This window comes from Falco rusticolus, chromosome 1, assembly GCF_015220075.1.
Source record: "Falco rusticolus isolate bFalRus1 chromosome 1, bFalRus1.pri, whole genome shotgun sequence".
Lineage (NCBI taxonomy): Eukaryota > Metazoa > Chordata > Aves > Falconiformes > Falconidae > Falco > Falco rusticolus.
The window spans coordinates 16,874,253-16,895,743 of NC_051187.1; the positions used below are offsets into that span (position 1 = coordinate 16,874,253).

At 39.5% G+C, this 21,491-nt stretch overlaps 1 protein-coding gene across 9 annotated transcripts in view; it reads left to right on the plus strand.

Annotated features, from left to right (window-relative positions):
• Nucleotides 1-21,491, plus strand: part of BCAS3 (BCAS3 microtubule associated cell migration factor) — a 370,061-nt gene that overhangs the window by 106,455 nt on the left and 242,115 nt on the right. For all 9 annotated transcript variants that reach the window (XM_037371381.1, XM_037371440.1, XM_037371432.1 and 6 more), the window contains exons 14-15: nt 3,080-3,213; nt 14,575-14,839. In XM_037371381.1, coding sequence (XP_037227278.1) covers nt 3,080-3,213; nt 14,575-14,839 — 399 coding nt within the window. The remainder of the gene's footprint in view (nt 1-3,079; nt 3,214-14,574; nt 14,840-21,491) is intronic.

The window sequence follows — 21,491 nt, forward strand, 5'->3', positions numbered from 1 at the left end:
CGGTGTGCTTTATGGATTTGTGTGACACATGTTGTAGTGTATGGTCCCAAAGTGAGCTCTCTAGCAATGCTCTGCTCGGGTTAAGTAGAGATTACAAATTTGGGAAAAAAAAATTTGTGAGGAGAAGGGTGAAATTATATCACGTCTGCGTACTGCGGGGTTTATTGCACCATCCGCAGACACCTGCATTTCTAGCCAATACTGGAAACAAGATCCTGGTTAGCTAAACAGCCGATAGATTTGATGGACAACGCAGCCTGGTAATTCCTGTGTTTGCACTGGCTCATGATGATTACGCAGCTCTCTGTCTCCAGCTTCCAGACAGATTTTTGGCTCGTTTAAAGTTGGGTTTTTTTACGATCTTCATTGCGCTGTGCCATGTGATGGGATACACATGAAGAATGCTGTGCTCAGATCTCTGGGTGCATTCAACTGTGCGTATGTATTTATAAAAGACTTCTAGCACTTTGGGGGAAGAAAAAAAAATCTACGTTTGCTGAAGCTGTCTGCTCAGTGTTGAGAGAAACCTTATGTATTCATCTCTTCCAGCTTTTCCTTCTGCAGAGCTCCTTTCTATCTGGAGTAAGAGAGAGCTCAAAGGGACCAAAAGTCGACTCAACTTCTGTATAAAGTTATCTAATGCGTGAGGAGAGGCAAACACGGGACTACAGAAAATAAATCCTTACTGTGTTGAATTAGCTCTTTTGCAATATGCTTTCTCCAGTAATAGTGGCAGCCTCATTCTAGCACACAAACCCCTGTTTGCTTCCAGCTTTCTCCACTGGAAATGCTATATATTATTGAGAGCCGCACACTTCACTAGAAGGGAGGCGATGTTTCAGAACAGAATTAATGCAAATTGTGTGCATAATCCCACACTAAAGACTTGGCTGACTTGCACTTGAGCAACTTTAGCTGTATTTCCTATCAACACAGTCACTACAAATCAGGGAAATTGCCAGTTAAGCCAACATTAACATCCAGACCAACCTCAACTCACATGCCTTACCGCCCAAACATAATACCCAAATGCACTCACAGATTTCTTAGCTCCATAACAAACTCTCTTTCATTTCTAACACTCGGCATCAGAGTCACAGCCTCTAACAGTAAAAGTGTGTCTACTGGAGGGAATCTTGCTGAGGTCAGATTGAAGATTTAGCATTTGGGTGATTTTGAGGAAATGGCTGTGCACAATGTGGGTGGGCTCACACTCTGTCCAAGCTCTACCAGCGTCGGTGGGCAAGCTGAGAAGGAAACTCGTAGGCAGTTTTGTCTCTGGATGCAATTTGGATTTCTCACCGGTCTTGTACCTTGACTGCTGGTGGCCCTCATGGTCTTGAAAGCATTTGTTTACCTTCACAAGATCCTTATTTCCGAAGAGCAAGAGAGGCATACGCCTGTTGGTGCTCACGGGAAGCCTGCGATGATGCTCTGTTATCCTGTGTGGAGGCTCCAGGGCTGGGCTGTGCCTCCCGTGAGCCCAGGCGTGTGTTCACCATCCCGCTTTGGCCTCGGAGAAGGAGGAGGCAGCACTGAGGAGTGGCGTTGGGCCCAGAAGGTCAAGGCTTTGGCTGCTGAAATGTGTCTGTTTGGGCTTAAGGGAAGGGGGATTCCAGGGTTGCCAAGGAGGGAAAACACTCGGGATGCCGATCTAGTGATGTTGTAACGGTGGTTCAGTAGAAAAGTTAATTAAACTTAACCTTTACAAAGAGAGTGTCTCTCTGCTTCTCAGTACGCAAGAGTTGTGTGTGGGTTTTTTCAGTTTAATTCTAAATTTTTGTACATGGCATATGCTAGCGCTTTAATGGAAACTTGTGAGAGCTTTCAGACTTCTACTGTATATATTTGTTTAGCAGCAGTGAGCAGAAGAGGAAAGGATTAATTGTGGAGCCATGCGTAAACAAACTGAGAAAGCGAATACTCTTTCATGACAGAAATAAGATAATCATTTATCCTTTCATTAGGCATCGTATAAAACGTGAAGACCTAAGTTCTTTTCCTGAGGGATGAAATATTTCAGTTGTGCTTTATGTGGAGAATCAACACAACAGAGCCTTGTGCAAATTCCTGCTTTTCTTTAATAGATGGGTACCTTGAAAATTATTTAGAATGCACTTCAATGTAGCTGTTCAACTGCTAAAGTCACTTTGTACTTCATGTTAATTAAATGTTGGAGGATTACTTTGCGTGATAACTTCTTAAATGTCATTAATAAGCAAGGTAACATGAACATTTGTATACAGAAAAGTAGATCTGAAGTTTGTTTACTGTAGTCCTGAATCCTGCCGTGATGCTATACCTTTCTTATATGTATAAAATAATTATTTTTATGGTATAAAAACTTAAACTTTTATGGTAAATTGACTTCAAGTTTGTAAATGTTTAAAAACTGGGTTATGGACTGACAGATAGTGGGAGAAAAAAGTATATAGAAGTTACTGTGATTTTGCTGATCTTCTAATTTAATCATTTCAGTACATCCATCAGTGACCTATTTTCAATGAAGTTAGTACCTAATTTAATATTTCACTTGAAAGCTCTCAACTCTTATTTGCTGCCTTTCAAGCAATAAATCAGTTTCTTTCATATACATTTATAAGAAAGATGCTTCTTCAGGACTGCTTTTGATATGGTCTTTTTGGCTGGGTTTTGATAATGTCTTGTCTTCCAAAAATTATTATTGTGGAAACATCTATCTTTTTTATACTGGCTCTTTCCCAGTGAAGAGCGTTTTGGGGTTTCGCTCTAACATTCATCACTTCAATGCTTCATATTGGTCACACAAGTTCTCAACTTTAGTTAGTTACCCAGATTTTTCAGTTGGCTTTTGTAGATTTGTATTGTAATACTTGAGTAGTAATACTGTTAATATGGTTTCGGGTGAAGTTCTGATTCATTTTTGTGAAGTGAATCCCTTGCAATTCAGAAATTTTCTGCAACTGTTTTCTTTTGTTTCCAGAAACAAAATGTAAGCCAGGCTAGCTTTTTTAGATAGATATTCTTAAGCCTCTTCTTTCAAAGTGATTAATCTCTTGTGCTTTTGTGTTTCTTTTTTCTTTTTCTTTTTTTTACCCAGGGATGTTGCTGGTCACTACTGATACATTAGGCCATGATTTCCATGTTTTTCAAATACTGACACATCCTTGGTCATCATCACAAAGTGCCGTCCATCATTTGTATACCCTTCACAGGGGAGAGACTGAAGCCAAAGTAAGTTAAACTATTTGCTGAAGAATAATCCCCAGGCACCTTATACATTTTGTGTATGTTGGCACTTTAATATTTGTTTCAGCACACAAAGAGCCTTTCTTATGTTATAGCCACAGAAAGGATAAGAGCACAGCATTTAACCTGGACAATAATAAATTCTTGCCCTTTACAATGAGGTGCTGTCAGATTTATTCGGATATGACACTACCTCCAAAGAGCCCAGGTTATTAGCTGTGTTTGTACTTAACCTTTTCTCATGTAACATGTTAAACATTTGTCTGGTGCCCATGAAGCAACTGTCAAGGTTTGCTTGCCTTTGATGGTAAAAGCCATAGACAGACAATTAAAGAGTTGAAGAGTTAATCAAAAGGCTTTGATTAACTTTTATTTACACTTTAGCATAGTGGGGGAACCTGTTGGAGACTGTAGTGATACATATTGAACTCCCCATTTTAAAAATCTCACTCTTAAAGAGGGAAGACTAAGTTAGGCTATTAGCATAGGGTGAAAAAGCCTTAAACTCGATTTGTAAAAATGTTCACCAAACTGAATTACTGATAAAGTGGAAAAAAGTGAGAGATGACTTTTGCTAGCATCACTCTGGTAGAGGCAGTTACATGTGTTATGCTTGAATCCTTCACTGTGATGCTTTTAGGCATCAGGAGAGCCTCATCTTTCTAGCATTGAGTAACTGTTGAAGAACCTGTTTTAAATACATAAATAAAAATGTCACCACAGGGTAAGAAATGAGTATTGCACTTGCTGATGCAATTACACACTGAAAGCACAGACTTGTGACAGTCTGGCAGATGTAAACTAGTGTGACAGAGAGAAGCCTCAGGCACTGTGATTATGACCCTGACACTGGAAGCTTTGATTATTATGGTACCATGATTATAGTTCCTTCAAACCATTTTTCTTCCTGTGAGTTGTGCAGTTACCATTAAGTTTTTTGCCTTACCTTTGTAACAAGTAGAACCTGAAAGCTTGATTTAGTGTAGTAGTGGTTGATAATGTTTTGGTCTGTGCAAAGTTAAATTACTGGTAGTTTAAATACTCTGAAGCTTTGCTGCTACCATTCGGGAAAAGTGTAATTACTGTTACAGGCGGTGGTTTACTATAGGAAGGAATAACCCATCTGGAAAGTGAGAGGAAATTAGGAAAAACTGCCCATGTGGGATAATTATATATAGTGCTTACAAGTAATTTTTATAAATAATATAAAGGGCATTGAGATCTGGGTGTATACATATACTCTGTCATCTTTTTGAGCATGCACTATAATGTGTGTAATGTTTTAGAGTTATTTTTGTTCTACTTTCATACAAAAAATGGGAAACATCCTATAATCAATATTGAAACCCAAAGCATAGGACTCCAGTCACTAGGAACAAAGATGTTCTTCTGTGTTTTACAGCTGATAATTTTGTTTTTAGGGCATACATTGGAAACCAAACATAACATGTTTTAGAGAATAAACCTTTATTGATACGCGTTTTTTGGGATATAGTATTAACAACTCTGTGAAAGCGTTACATTAAAATTCTCAGAATCAACATAGTAAAGTTTTTTCTGACTTTGCCACATAGTTTTCATTTGGGATGTGAACAGTATAGCTTTTGGAATGGTATAAAATTGAGAAAATTCTAACCAGTCTGAGGCACATTGTTGGATTTCACAACTCCCTTGATAATTATCCAGCAACAATATCGCATTGGTACCCGTGATTCTCAATACACATCTATCGTGTAAAATATTTACATAATATGATGGATGGTTTTCCTTTTTTATTTTACTTCTTTTTACAATAACAGTGCTTGTAGATGTTTAGTGAGAAGAGTAGTATGTGGTGCTATTCTTTTGTTCTGTAGATTTCGTGTATGAGTAGCATTAGACAAGAATTTTGGAGACACTTCAATTTAAAATTCTCAATGCATATATTCTGAGATACACACTGGAAGACACTGTACCTCTCTACATTTGTAACCAGACTTTTTTTCTGCCCCCACTTCCTAGTTTAAAGCTAACTGTGAATCAAGGCCAATGGTCTTAAAGGTCACCTTCTGTACTGGAGCTATAAAAAGTTCTAATTTGTGTTGATGGACATGAATGATTATCAGTGTCAAAATTTGTTTAGCTAGTACGCATTATAAATTGTTTAAATATCATCATTATGCCCTTGTTGTATGTGGTATTTTAATGTCCATACTGAGATCATCTGCTTTTGTGCTTGAGACTCTGACCAATAGAGCTTCGCCACATATTTCCCAAAATACTGTTCTTTCACAGCCTGATGCATGATTTTTCTTTTCTTGCTTTGTGATCCATGAGCGTGTTTCTTGCAAGTACTTATTGCTGATATTATAAGACCATTTAGTTAATGGACAATGAACTGGTTCATTGGTGATGTGTACAAAAGTTTCACGTACTTGTAGGAGTGGCTGTGTGTAAGCTGCTGGACACACAGAAGTGCCCTGTATGGGATCATTGATTCTGCACAAATTGACTGTACATGGTGTACACTGTAAGACCAATTTCTCCAAGAAGTGTAGGATCTGCAGTGTATGCTTTGTGTAATACGTGGCATGCCGATTCCCCTCGGGGAGCAGAAATTTGGAAGCATATATATATTGGTGTTCCAAATATTGATGGGTATATCTGGTGTTAAGAGTAATGTTTGAATTGTAATTTCAGCCAGTTTAGAATATCAGCCCTGGAGGGTATCCCATTTGGCAGGGCTGCAGAATGCCCAGTCTCCGTTGTACTTTGTCTTTAGTGGTTGGAGAGCAGACTGGTTGCTTGGTATTTCTTATCTGTCTCCTAAGAGAAGATGATAGGAAGTCCTCTCTGTCATTAATACACAGAAGCATCTTAAGTGGGTTAAGTTATATGCTTAATGTATATTACAAAAAAAAAAAAAGCTGGTGTTGTGATTTAATAAAGGCATTTTCTGATTGATTTACTGCAATCAAGCAGTGTCTCTAAGTCACTCACCTGTCTTTCTACTGGGTCAGATGTATTAGCTATAGAGTTACTGTGACTTAATAAAACGAAAGAATATATGCTGTATTATTCATTAATTTTCAACCTTCCAGACAAATTCTGGCTTGGTTTGGGGTTGAGAAATTTCAGTCTGAAAGGCCATTCCTACCTTTTCCTGACCATTTCTGAAATACAGAGACTAGTTGGAAAGAGATCTGTGGGGGTTTTGCTCCTTTCATGGACATCAGGATCTTGTCCTTAGCCAAAGAGAATTTATGCAAAGCATCTGCAAATGAGTTGGCCTCTCCAACCTGACAGTGTCACTGAAATCGTACCATTAATGAATGGGATAAAATAGAGACCTTCTATTTTGAATTTTATAAAAGAAAATTGAAAATAGATTTTAATACAGAATGTTGTGTTTACATTGACAGTCTATCCCGATAGCTATGCTTATACTATTTGAAATTTTCTGCTTGATGGAGGAGAGAAGGATGAGGCTGTTACAAGTTCCTCCACAAGATAAGCTTTGCCTGTGCTGAGATGCTGCCTGCAGCAGGTTGTACTGGTATTCAGTAGGTGAACATACGTGCTTTCTGGACAACGGACTGCCAGCATCCCTGGAGTGGTGTCCAAAGGCACCTGCTAGCCATCTTCCAGATTTTTTTGTTAGTGATCTTCTCTTTAGGGCTTGACTGCCATGCTGGTTCACTTGCTGATGGCTCCATGATGCTGAGAGAGATTTAGGTACTGAGCTTGGGTTTCTGAGCTTTCATTCCCCTTAATACACAATTAAAGGTAAGTAGTAGTGTTCTCCCTGATGTTCACAGCTAGTTTTCATAACATGGTTTTCCTTTTCTCTTTCTGCATGCTTCGAACAGTGAAACAGAGTGTTACCAAGTTTTAAAAGCGTTGTTATCGCAAAACTGTGTTGTGTTTGCTGACTTTGAGCAGCAAATATAGGAAGAAGTCTTATGTGCTGAATAAAACTTTGAGTCGGGACTGTGAAGATCACTGAGTTCCTAACAAAGCCACTTACTTTTTTGTGTGACTGAAATGATGAGGCAAGATGGAAAGTGGGCCTGTGCCTCGTAAGGAAATTGCAAGAACAACAGCCATGAAAGAATGGGAAGTGCTCAGATACTTCATTGGTTCGAGTGATGTGAGTCCCAAGGTCACAATGTTCAAAGTTACTTTCCTGCAAGAACAGAAGTCACTGTTTCAGTTACATTGGATTCATATCCTTTAGTCTTTAAGTGCCACTTATGCTTTAGAATTGTTTTTATTACTTAAGAAAATAAAAAATAGTATGTTTGATGCACTGTGTTACATCATGAAGGTTCATTGCAAGCACTGATTGTATTTAACCATGCCAGAGAGAGAGCTGAAGCTCACAGAGAATCCAGGCTTGCACAATTCAGCTGTAAAGGGGAAAAATGTGCATGTCTATGTGGTACACGTTTTGCTTAAGGATACGTTTTCTTGTCCTACAGCTCTTACATTGCGAGTCAACACTTACTGCACTCGTATTTTTACCCAAGAGCATTTTGGAAGGCTTTTAATGAAGGTATAGCATGTTCTGAACTGAGGAAGCTCATTTACTTGCAGATGAAAGTTAGACTGTCACCTGATGATCCTTTCTCTTTGATCTGAAATTGTAAACAGAAAAAAAAAATCCCTGAAAACAGTATTATCTCAACCTAGAACAAATAAACATAATGATAGCATCAGTGGGCTGGTGGCCAGGGTCCTCTGTAATCTTCTACGCTGTCAGACTTCTGTTATTCTGACTCTCGAACTGGTGTTATAACTGACTTCAGTCAGCATAGGTAAACAGAGAGCATGATAAAAACATTCCAGCGTGGGTTGCCACAGAACATGTGCGATTTTACGCTTTTCTGGGGAATGCATGAATGTTTTTGTGATGTGGTTTCATAGAGACTGTTCAAGGTTGTGTCACATACCGTGTCCAGGTAGTGAAACACTGGAATAGTTTACAAACATTTGATGTAAACCTCCATGGGTAATAGAAGTCTCTTCCTATCTTTTGACAGACTGACATAGTAGCAATTATTTGAAATAGTCTCTGGAAGAGAGACTTCCTTATTGCCAGGAAAGGATCTGGGGACAGTCCTGAAATAACAAAGATTGATTTAACGAAGCTGATCAGTCTTTGATGAAAGCAGACAGTAAGAAACTGCTACAGTTAGGAGCAGCTTAACTATCTTGAGGAGACGGAGCTCTAAGCAAAGTGGCGTTTGCAATTTCAGTTATTAATAGAGAGCAGCTACTCTGGCTGAAGGACCCTGCGTGAATGTCTCACTATGCCCAGATTCTGCCATTGTTTTAATATGAAGCGACTCATGGAGACAGAGTTGGGTCTGTGCAGGTCTGATAAATCATATTGTGGTAGCCCATGATTTTATTATTTTTTCATTTGTGTTTGTCGCTACATAATTTCCTTGATTTTCTCAACCAAAAACAATTTTCAAATACAGACCAGTTTTCTAATTTATTTTGACCCTTACCTCCTCAGTACTGCTGCTTTTTCTCATTTTTTAATGATACTGTTTTTTTATTTCTGCCATCTCCCTACACAGCATAATGAAATACTTAAGTCATGTCCTTCAAATAATACTGTGTTTTCTCTGTGACGTTACATAGCATGCATGAAACTGGGTTAAGTTCCTATTGCAGTGACACTAGTCATGCTTTATTGTTGTTGCACTTCACTGTTGAAGTTTTAATTTGATGCAGTGAAATGCACAAGGATATACATCTTGTACCTGGTGTAACTACCCACAACTGAACAAGGGCACTAGGGAATAAAAAAAAATACAGCACTAGGAAAGATCAAAATGTGTTTTAATATTTAGTTCCTGTAATTACTATGAAAATACGTGGTTCAGTGTTGAAAATATGTGGTTCAGTGTTGTGGGCTTTGTTTCCTCACTATTGCATTATGCCCATGCATCAGGAGTGGATTTGCCTGGGGAGATACTGAGCCCAGTAAAGCTCCTTCTCCTTTCTAAGAAAATAATTGATAGTATACATTGTGTAGCAAGTTAGTACAATATTAACTTTCAGAAATATAGAGGCTGGGTATGGGCTGTCAGTCATTCTTGAGAGCAGTGGTAAACAAGGTCACTGCCTGTCCCATGTGATTGCTTGTGTAATCAGCCATTCCTCTGACTCTTCCTTTTTCATCAACTGCTTTTAAAATAATTTTCCTATGTGCTGCCCTTCTGTTTTGTTTTCTTTCCTTTCAGTTATGACTTGAATTTTGTTACTTGTTTTGTGAATAAGATGTTCTAATTAATACAGTGTTTCAATTTAGAGAAGCTGTGGGAATAAGAAAAGAATGATAGCAAAATACTTATATAGATTTCCACAAGATAAAACAAGTGAATGTATGTCAGATTTGAAGCCTTTGGTTCAGATTATTTCCTCCAGATTTTCAGAATATCAGAAATAATTTTTTGATCTGTGCGATCTTTGAAAGCTGATCTTCAGTAGAGCTGTGGACACACGTATCCTTGTAGGACTCCATATATTAAATGACCGTACTGTCTCACTCATGTCAGACTCTGGACATGGCAGCTAAATTTTCATTCCGTTTTCTGGAGGACTTGCATCACAGTGTGCAAAACACAGGGAAACAGTGTAGTGGAAGTTAAAAAGAAGCATGGGAAAAGAGTGATTGAAGGACAACAGGAGAAGGCAGTGTTAAGACTGGAAAGTTAACTTATGGAGAAGGGAATTCTTTGATGGAAAGGGCTGTGAGAAACAAATAACGGTGAGAGAAATGACAGCGCTGAAGGAAGCTACATGGTGGAGAACTGGCCGTATAATGCAAGTGTATTGGAAGATTTCTTTCCTAGTACCTGTTAAGAAAACCTTTCTCAGACTGTTCCTTTCCATTGAAATACTGGATGATTCCTTTCCAAGTCATGCTAAAGCCTACCAGAATATATGAAACATTCTTTATTTGTCTCTGATAGGAAAATAATAATAATATTGTCCGTGATTCTGAAAATCATGTTGATAATTTTGTGAGGGTACTGATTTTTTTTTTTATTCATTCATTTATTTATTCATTTATTTATTCATTCATTCATTTATTTATTTTATTTATTTATTTATTTATTTATTTATGGCAACAAAGTTGTTATATTAATACAGAGGACAGTCAGTAGTAGACAGTAATATAAGAGGTGCAGCATGTCTGGGCAGCCAGAAGCCCATTTGGGTTTGACAGGTACTGATTAGGATTTGTGGAGCAAGCTAATAGTCTATAAAATATGGACAAAATTTCTGCAGACCTCTTGTACCACAGGAGGCTACAATACCTGGTTTAGACATGGGCAAATTGGAGGATGCGTGCTGTTATCCTTACAACATTCTGTGGTTGTCTTAAGTGCATTCCTTTGGGCCAGAAAAGGCTGTGGTGTTTCTAATGAGGACCTTGAAGCATCCAGGGATTTCACCAAGACTTTTGGATATGCAAGAAATTTAGGTTGAAGCTTAAGGGACCAAACTGCTCACAAACTAGGAGGAAGAAAGGGTAGTAAAGCTAGGCACTGATGTTCCCACAGGTGCTCCCAAGTTAAAACAAAATCTCAGGTCTATAGTTCCCTTTCCTGGCCCAGACAGAAGAGGATAGATAAAATTTGGAAATACAGACATGAGTATTAAATCTCATGTTGACCTTGAGCTATAGATTAAACTTTGCGTCGTGAGAGATCTAGAGTACTTTGTACTTGATTAACATATATTTGTAAACAGTATGGGATTTTGATTGATCTTTAGTATCTAAACATTACATCATAATTAACAACAAATCCAGAAATATATTATAAATACATGAAATAATAGTACATTAACCTAAAGGACAGCAATAAATTGCAACGCTTAGCATAAACTTGAAAACCACTAATGGGCCACTGTGCAGTTTGTTTATATTATAAGCAGTCAAGAACTCTGTGTAATATACAATAACAGCGTGGAGGAGAACAGCAAGTCTGATGTGATAATTTACTTTTTTTTTTTTTTTCCCATGGACACTCACAGCTGATTTTTTGAAGTAATTCCTGAGACTGCTGTAATGAGCATTCTCTTTTACAGGCTGGTCCACAGCTTTCTCCCAGGTGTACTGGAAAGTTACGGACATCTTTGCATTGCACAGATGGATTTGGCTCTTTTGATGAACGTATTTAATTCATGCCATTGTATGAAATTGGAAATATTCTCTGAATTACCTTCTTGAACTGTCTGTGGTACTGCTACTCATCGTTCATCTGTGAAAGACAAATGAGGCCATTTGTGAGACTGGTAGCAGATAGGTGGAAGTACTGCATGTGTAATGGTAGCTTCCAAAATACTTTTTGTCACTGCTCAGTAGGGTTTCATAGCTGTATTCCTATAAATCTTAACTCATTTCACACTCATCTGTCAACACTTTTTTCCTTGTTACTACTGAGCGTTAAAACCCTTTTTGTTCTCTGCCTCTGTGGTTTCAGCCATATTTTAAGTAGTCACGACTTTGATGCCCACGCTCTTAACTGCAGCAAGTGTTTGTGATCATTATTTTAAAGGGAATGTTTTGGATTACGTTGTTCCAAACTTTCTTCCTGAAGATCAGGAATACTTTTTAATGTTTACATTGAGAAAAAACATCCTGCAGTGATTGTTTCCCCATTTCTTGCTTTGTGTTGTCATATGCCAGGGCTGCTGTGTGCGTTTTTAGAACAACGTGATCCTAAGGATGAGTACTGAAAACTGAGTATTCGTATAGAAACATACACATTTATGTTATGCAGTACTGTGAGATGCAGTTTTTCTGCATCATCTCACAGAAACGTCCTCTAAAAATGCTGTACCAAATAACATAAGAGAGGGTACGTGGTCGATGTGAGTGGAAGCACTGGTTTAAAGCGTTTAGCTGTGAAATCAGTTGAAGTGCAGGAGTGAAGAGATTGAAGAGGCACAGGCGGCCCGTGTCGCTCCTGTAAGTGCAGCTCAGAGGTGTCAGTTCGCAGGGAGGCTGGCGAGGTCCCTTGCAGATGGCTGTGGGCTGAGGGCAGAATGCCCTGCGGGCGGGAGTGTGGCACTGCGGAGCAAGACAGAAGGCGGCTTGCGCTGGAGGGGTGGAGTGAGTGAGCAGAAGAGGGAAGAGAAAGGAAGAGAAAAGCTGTTTTCTGGAGGCTGGACAGAGAGGTGCCGTTAGAGATCAGGAAGGGAATTTAAAGCTGGATCTAAAACGAGTACCAAATATTTTTGCAAACAGTGATGCGTTCAGAGGGGTCACGACCAATGGCAAACATGGCCTTTCTTGACGTTATTGGAAAACAGGGCTTTTGATGGGATTGGAATTATATTCCAACAGCCTTAATGACTTTCTTATATTGGTGATCTTTATTGTAACTGAGAATAGCAATTTGTATACGGTTCTTACCAGTATACGGTTTCTGACCAGTAGAAATTGCCTCCTTACGTTTGGTTTCTGACCAGTAGAAATTGCCTCCTTAAACAGCAAGCATTTAAATACTCTTGGTGCCATAGTTTTTCTCTGACTCCATGGCTTTGGGGTTTCTTTTTTTGGCTCTTGTTAATCCCTGTGGGGTCTCTAATCCTTTTTGAGCAATCTATTAAGGTGAAACACTTTGTAGGCAAACTAGGAGCTCTAAGTGCTTTATGTCTTTATGTGTCTTTATGTCAGTAATACCAGAATCACTGAAAGTGCAAAACCTCTCAGATTTTGGGGAGATTGTTTAGCTGTATCATTAGCAGATCATTTGGGTATGTCACCGTGGTTGAAAAGAGCAGGTGTGTAGCCCTGTTTTTTAGTTTATCTATGTAATGTTGATGAAGCATTTTTTGTCGTGACAGTCTGTCAGCCAAATATCTTGTCACAAGTCACAAGACTTAAATCCTTTTTTTATCTCAAAGGCTTCAGGGCTCAGTTGGAAACTTGCACTTTGATGAATACTTGCTGCTTTTGTCTGGAATAGCTGGAGTGCATTTCTGGAATATTTGTCAAGATTTTATCAGTGTTTACTCCAATTTGAGTACCTAGTGTATTGTAAAACTGGCTTCAGTGAAATCTTAAAGAATTTTATTTAGTTTATGCTGTTTAATAATATAATGAAAACTAATCCTTCGTCTGTATGTTTGTTTGCTGTGTTAAATCCCACTTGCGTACGTGGTTCTTTTTAGTCAGCTTTTACCTTTAAAAACATTTTTGGCAGAATTGTTTTAGGATTATTTTTTTCCTCTGATAAATCATGTTAACCTAGACTAATTGTTTTCTTGAGTTGTCTGCCAGTACGGTGTTGGAAACAAACTTTAATCTCTCTTTTAAAGCATTCCGTCAGGAACAAGAATTTGCTTTCCATCAAAGCATTGTTTAAGGCACACTTAAAAGAGAATTAAATGCTTCTGGACTTTGTATTTGAGATCTATGGAAGGAATAACTATAGCAGAAAATATTTAACTGTATTTTTGTATTTGCTTCACAACTGACCATTTTAAGGTAAAGTAAGACTTGTGTTTCTCAAGTGGTCGATAAGTACTTGTATGCGTAAGACTAAATCTAACTGGAGCCTTTCCGGGGGACTCTTAATAGCTGATTAGTAAAGATTGTCTTGTGTGAAATGGAGTGGGTTTATACAGAGATATGGCCAAAACTGTTTGGTTTCTTCTTGACAAAATTTTAAATCCAAAGAGCATACGTCCAGGGATGCCTGGATGAATGGTGGTCCCACGGAGGGACACGCTGATAGCAGCAGGATTAGAGACCATTGCAGACAGCTTTTGAAAATACTGGGCATTGATTTTTAGCTTGCTAAGTTATACAGGACACGGTATTTCTGTTGACTTAAAATACAGTTTTGAGTGCCAGTATTTGTCAAAATTGGGCCCAGTGGTGAGATCTCTTTTCTTCTCATTCCGACCTTTTCCCCTTTCTGGGTAATCTCTAAAAATTAAAGTAAACAAGCAAATAACAAAGCATGTAATTGAAATGATTTCCAAACTCTTTTTAGAACTAAATTCTATTTGAAAATTACACCAAGCTCTTGTGGCTTTCTGTAGTACTTTGCAACATGGTTTGTTTTCATAAGTTCAGGCCTGTTGAAAAGAAAAATCTCAGAATATTTTGAAAAGTACACGGAATTTGGAACTGGGTATTATACTGCAGCTTGTATATATTGAGTACTAAGTTCATTGGTGTATATGCCAGTATTCAAGTTAGGCGTGTATCAAGTTTTTATTCACATTTCCAATTTAGCTTTGTGTCTGTTTAAAACATGACAGTCTTATTTCCTTTTAGAGGTGTGTATGTTGGTGACTACATTCCCATTTCACTCCTCTGTTTTCCAGGTACAGGATATCTCCTTCAGCCATGACTGTCGCTGGGTTGTGGTCAGCACGCTTCGTGGCACTTCTCATGTTTTTCCTATCAATCCTTATGGTGGCCAACCTTGTGTCCGAACACACATGTCACCCCGGGTGGTAAATCGCATGAGCCGATTCCAAAAGAGTGCAGGGTTGGAAGAGATCGAGCAAGAGCTGACATCTAAGCAAGGAGGACGCTGTAGCCCTGTTCCAGGCCTGTCAAGCAGCCCGTCTGGCTCACCGCTCCATGGTAAATCCCTTTTTTACTTCTTTTTCTTCCCCTTACATTGTTCAGAAACCCTTCCTCTTGAGTTGTTAATGCCCATATCCTCTAAGATATTTCAGTACTTGCTTGCTGTGTAGCTGCCTGACTCAAAAAGATTTTTTTCCTACATACCTTTGGAGATGCTGGCCTAAAGATCCCCATAGTCTTCCAGCTTCACAACAGAAATACTGATTTTACTGGAGATCACAAGAACTGATTTGATTCATTCTGTTTGCCCATGTAGTTTGTGCCACCAACAAATGAGTTTCACAAAATAAGGTGCTGCATGTATTGTGCAAAAATATGTAATGTATGCAGATATTATAGGAATGAGCCAAGGTACAAATACTTCAGAAAGATAGTTCTAGTTTTGCAGCTTGCTTAAGTAAACTATGCTATCACAGATGTGTTAATAATTTCCACACTAAACTGAAAGTTTTGGGGTCTTCAGGTTTCGTTTCCGGCTAGCACGTGGTCAGTAATCTGGTCTATATTCAAATGCAGTTACCTAAATTTCTCACTGCTCGTCAACCTCGATCATGAAGCACATCTGGATGTCCACAGTAAATACTGTTTGAGGAGAAATGTGGAAGCTAGGCAATGTGAAGTTAAAGGCGTAGACTTTTGACCACGTTTGTGTGTGTGAGCAATGTGACAAATAATGAACAAAGGGAAAAAAAATTGTAAGAACTGATCTGCACGTCATACTGCCGTGGTGGATGTGCTTTGGAGAAGCTAAAAGAACATGAAGAGGGGCTTCTAAAAAAAGGTTCAAAAATCATCATTGTCCCAGCTTCTTCAGTTTCGTCTTTGCCTTTCTTTTTGCCCTTCTCTTTCATGATGTCTGTACTAGAAGCTGCTTTGTTTGGACTGAGGATTTGCTGCATCCTTACCCCTCCTTTCTATGGGGAGTCAGTCACAGCTTCCATTGAAGGGAAGGTTTAAATAGCAGTTGGGTACGGACAGCCACCCTTTCCAGTCTGAGAGTATTAAAAATGGCAAGGAACAGTTCCTGTGCCCTAATTATGAGTTGGATTAGAAGCACTTGTGAAAGCCCAACTATGTGCTGTCATAGTCTTTGCTGCTATAGAGAGAACCTTTGTGGGATTTCTGAATCAAAGGAACATTTTAATGACTTGATGATTATTAAGGGAACCAGACTTGTCTCAGAAGAAGCCTGTGTATTTTCTCCTTTCTTTGGACTTTCCTAAACAAAGTTTTCTGCATAGCTGTTCTGGAGCCATGCTCTTCTGCCTGGAGCCACTGGAAGGCACCCAAAATGCAGTCTGTAGTTTCCTCCTCCTTGGAGACATTTGTGTATCTACCATTTTACTTTCTAACTCATCGTTGTACAGCAGCTCAGCATGTCAGGCTTGAGACGGGCTGGGGAGTGCTGTAAAGGTTTGCTGTGGCACATCCGATCCCTTTTAACTGTTGACATCATGTAGAGGAGAGGAAGGAACTATCAATTTGTGTAGCTTTCATCCAACCAATTCTGTTTTCTGTCAAGGGAAATGGCAGTAAGTTGTTGCCTTTACAGTACTCTTAGGTATGTTTGAAGTTTTGAATAGATTTGACACACTTTTTTTAGGAAGAAACAGCAGTTTCATTTTCTCTAGGATCCTCAGGGGTGGACAGATTTTCTAGGTAGGAGAAAGACATGCATAGATGAGTTACTGAGAGAAAGGCAGTAACATTTATGGGAGCATCTCAAGAGTTTTAAGGCTTCAGTTCTCAAGTGTCTGTCTTGATATATAATAAATCAGATTTTTTTCAAGATCTTTGTGCAGTTATCATTGCCTGAAAATTAGCTCTGTTTAAACAGTTAGCACCGTTTGAAGGCTGCACATGAACGCCAAGAATTAAGGCAGAGAATAAAACCTTAGTTTTTGGAGAACTTCATGCAGATTAGGCTCATCACGTTCTCACAGTGTAGAAGGACTTGAAGCTGGGCACGCAGTAAAGCTGTGTATTAGCAACTTGCAAACCTTCATAAGAAAATTTTCCATGAGGAATTTGTGGGGATTGTATGGAGGAGTTAGGAGAGTTGTCTTTAAAAATAAAATAAATTTGGTTTTAAATAATCAATTTGGTAAAATGTTGTAATGTTTTCAGTAATATTATTGTTGCTTTTTCATTTCAGTAATCTTTCAGCTTACCTGGCTGAAGGCAGGCAGGATATCGAACCATATTGTATGCCTTTTATAAAAAGCCATTTATTATCAACTTGGAAAAAAAACCACTAAAATTAACAGTGACTTTCAGTGGAGGGATTTTGTGTGCATGTGTAGCAGCTGGATTAGCCAGAGACCAGTGATTATTTTAATTTGTGAGCTAAGATGTGTTTACTCAGATTGTAACAGCTCTTTATCATATCATATTATAATGTTTATTTTTTGTTGTTTGGAGGAGTTACGGTGGTCTGGTGACAGGAGAGTAGACTAGTATTCAGAATGGAAAAGAGCGGTTCTGGGTTTAATTCTTTGCTTTACTTTTAACTCATCTGTGACCCCTAGTAAATTTTATTCAGCTGATTTTGTCTATCAGCTTTCTACTATGTAACAAGAATAACAATCTGTGTTCCCGGTGTGTGGAATTACTTTAATTTTGTAGTTTTCTTCAAGAAGAATAACTTATTTTCCTTAATCATCCCTCCAAATGCAGCTGATTATAATGGAAATAAAGCCAAAGAGGATGTCCTGGAGAACACCAGTATTACACTGGGACAAATTGTTGATTAGGTAACAGATTGGGAGAAGATGGTGATAAACTGGTTTTATCGCTGGAGAATTTCTTTTCTATGGAGTCATGTCATTATGATTTTCCTGTTACGTCCTTTGTAATCTAGGAAAGTTTCAAGAAACCTTGAGTTAGAAAAACTGCTGTTAATCCTTCTGCTAATGTTTTTCGCATTACAACAGCGTTGCTACAAGCTTAGGCCGGAAGACCGGACTTCTGTGAGTGAAGTGCTTGCTTATTATCTTCTTTCTTGGTTAGCAATTGCAACCTCTTGATGCTAACTTGTGATTAGCTGTTGTTCTTGTAAATATTTTCAGAGTTCAAGCTCTGTAATATTTTTCTCGCTTGTTTTTTAACTCCTAGTTTCAAAATGAAACTGTTTGCTATGTATATAGTAGCCAGGCAATCTATTTACATTTTGTTCAGAGTACCCTAGGAACTGTTTACCCGCACAATGTAAGCCTTTACTGGGGGTGGGGATGGGGATGATTTCATTTCCAAATGAATCATAGTTTGGCTTTGTTCTGTTTAGCAGAATGAAGTAAACTGTTAAAAAGAGGATGATAAAAAGATATTTCCTTTGCACCTTTTATAGCTAACACAGATTTTGTTTAGGCTATTCTGTCTGGTAATCCAGCGAAGTTATATTTTTGTCATTCTGTTGGATTGCCAGAGTGTGTGTCAGTAATATTGGAGTTAGGTTGGGATCCTTTTATGGGCTTTTACTATTATAAGACTATTACGACATCAGTTGGTTGTGGGGCTGAACATTAGGGTAGAATGTGGCCTTATGTGACCTTCTTACTTGTATAAAATGGGGCTTATGGTACTTACCTGTCTCACAGGTACACTGTGTGGATTCGTGGATGAGTAGTTACAACAGAACTATGTCCTGGATTCTGCAAACGTATCCCATGTTATCTTCAGGACACCTATATGTGAATAGCAAGGAGCATTTAGCTATAAAAATGTAATGCTTTACTTGGAAAATTGAAAGCTATATATAACACTTACTATTTTTACTCTGCAAATTAAAATTCACGCAATGTTATTAGCATTGCTTCTTGCACCACCAGTAAGTTAAAGTCTCTCTAGCTCTATGCGGAGGATTTTTCTGTTGTTGACTGCAGGAATTTCTACTATCGGAACAAACAGTAATACAGTAAGTTAAGCACACATTGGGCCTATAGCTACACATCCACACCTACTGAAAACATTCAATAATTACATGATACTCTCTGAATTTGTCCAGTCATTTTGTTAGGGACTGAAGTATTTATTTGGATGGTGGAGTTTTGCCAAAAGACCATTCATAATATGCAGTGGTTCTGATTCAGATTTAATACCTATGCTGAAATGCAGCACATAAATCTAGAATTATGAAAAAACATGTCGTTCTGTATATATTGTGTTGAGACTTTTATTTAGCTCTTTATAAATATTTAGTGTAGCACATTTCATTGCAAAATCTTTTGATTTTAAAAACCAGGAAGGTTTTCCTCTCACTTTTTCTTCATTTGTCACAATCACAACACGATTAAAATCCAAGCATCAAGCTAGAAGTTTGATAAACATGCAGTGTGGGATGCTTTAAATATTTTCATGTTACTTTTCACTATTTCCCAGAGTGAAACTCCTTTTACTAGAAGAATTCTTATGGGAAAGCAGAGTTGAAAGGACTGACATCATCAACCCTTCCTGAAAAACAGATTGGTTTCCTTTAAGTAACACTCACTTAAGAAACCACCTATTTAGAGAGAGGCAGACAAAAATAGTTTCAAAGAAAATTAACTGTATAATAACTTAAAGCACTGGAGGGCAGTTCCTTTCCAGAGTGTAACTCGAGGGCTGCTGCTGTAAACATGAGTTGAAAACAGTTGTTTGAAAATTCTCTATTAAGCTTTAATTTTTCTCTTTGTAAACTCCAGCTTCACCGGACAGAAAATAGTTTCTAGAAATGTATAGATACAGCTGCAGGATAGGCACCATTTTTTTTAATGTGCTTTTAATATTCCTATTTGTTTAGTCACTCTGCTCTTCCACAGCATCACACAAGGCTATGTTTTTATTTAAACGTCCTTTCAAATAATTTCTTTCCCAGCTTCGCCCAGAAGTCTAAATTTGTCTGTAAATGCTTATTCCCCCCCGCCCCCCCGCTCCGCCCCGCCCCGCCCCCTCCCCCCCCGCAGGCCGGGGCCGGCCGGCAGGGGGCGGTCTCCCCCCGCCGTGCCGCCGCCCGGCCTCGCCGCCCCTCCCGCCAGCCCTAATTCCATCCGGGAGACTTTTGTGTCGCGACTCAAGCTCGCAACAGGCTGCCTCTGGGGAGCCACCGGCCCTGGGAGCCTGGAGGAGCCGTGTCGCCGTGTCGCTTGGGGCTAGCGCTGGGTCTGGCAGCGCCGGGCTGGGCGCGACGGTCTGCAGGGGCTTCGCCAGCCGAAGCGATCCTGTGGTTATATCCCCAGCGCTTCTTGTGTAGCGGTGACCCTGCAGAGCCTCCTCAGGGTGCTCCTGCTGGCTTGGTGACAGGGGGGAGACACCTCCCAAAGCGTGGGGATGGTAGTGGGCCACCTGCCTTCCTCACGCAGGGACTGTTGGCTCTCAGGCCCCTCACAGCCCCTCTGGCAGGGGCTGCCCGGCCCCTCACAGCCCCCCAGGCAGGGGCTGCCCACCCGGCCCCTCACAGCCCCTCACAGCCCCCCAGGCAGCGGGCCGTCCAGACCAAGCCGCCACTCCCCGAGTTCGTGCCCGCATTTGAAGTTTCTCTTCATGTTTTTAAGGCAGTTGGGAAATTCTTACTTTTTTTTTACCTGGTGGTAATTCTGCTAACGACTATTGGAGACCATTACTTCCTCATGGAAAGGTTGCAGGGCAGTGCGAGGGCTCATGGCAGTGGAAGGGCTGCACAAGGCCCCCGAGCCAGCAGTTACAGCAGCCCCCGATGACACAAGGGAGAGCAGGTACGAGCAGCTGACCCTGAGCACCAGCTTTGGTACTGGTCAGGAGCTTGCTGGTTGTAAATGAGCTGTGGTTTTAAGCTCCCCCCCCCCCCCCCCCCCCCAACCCCTTTCTATTTTTTTTTGTAATGGATGGGAGAATCAGTGGAGTGAAAGAAGTGGGTGGTATATCTAGGATAGTTTCTGAAGTGGAAGAAAAAGATCCATTCCCTTCAGATAAGTAGGGAAGTAGACTGATAAATTCTGTCACAAGGGAAGTTTGTGTCTGTACATAAAGTGTTTTAGAAGTGGGCTTTTGTAAACAGTGTAGATTTGAGACTGGGGCAAATGTACGTCTGCCTTTAGATTTGAAAAAGGAGTTGCGAGTATTCCAGATAAATTGAAAATTGAAGGAGACTGACATCAGAAGGGAATTACGGTTCTTGAGATATGAATTGTAAAAATATAGGGCTGAGTGATTTAGCCCAATGAATACAGCAGCCAAAGCAAACTGTTCCAGAAAGACTGTGGGTAGGCAGGTGGAGGGGAAGTAATAGGTAGTGCACAGGAGACCGCGATGTCAACGATGGATCGTGAGGTGAAAGGAAGGTGGAAGGCAGAGAGGAGTTGGATTACCACAGATGTGAGCGTCCCACTGAAGTTTTCCTGTCAAGATGGATGATTTCAGTCTTGGTAACATCAAACTGAAGAGAATTTCTATAGGGTCAAGTGTTGATGTGTCAGAGGCATGCACTGAGGGAGTCCAAGGAGAAATAGTAACTGGATTTTTAAGTGTTTCGCTGAAAATGGCTTAATAAAATGACATTTTGGGATTCTATTGTTATTTCAACTGTTCCCTCAATTACTTCCTCTTAATATACAGGAATATACAGAAAGATGTTTTTCCATCTGCGAATCTCACCATTTAACCATGTATATAAAGGACAGGCTAGTGTATTTCCTTC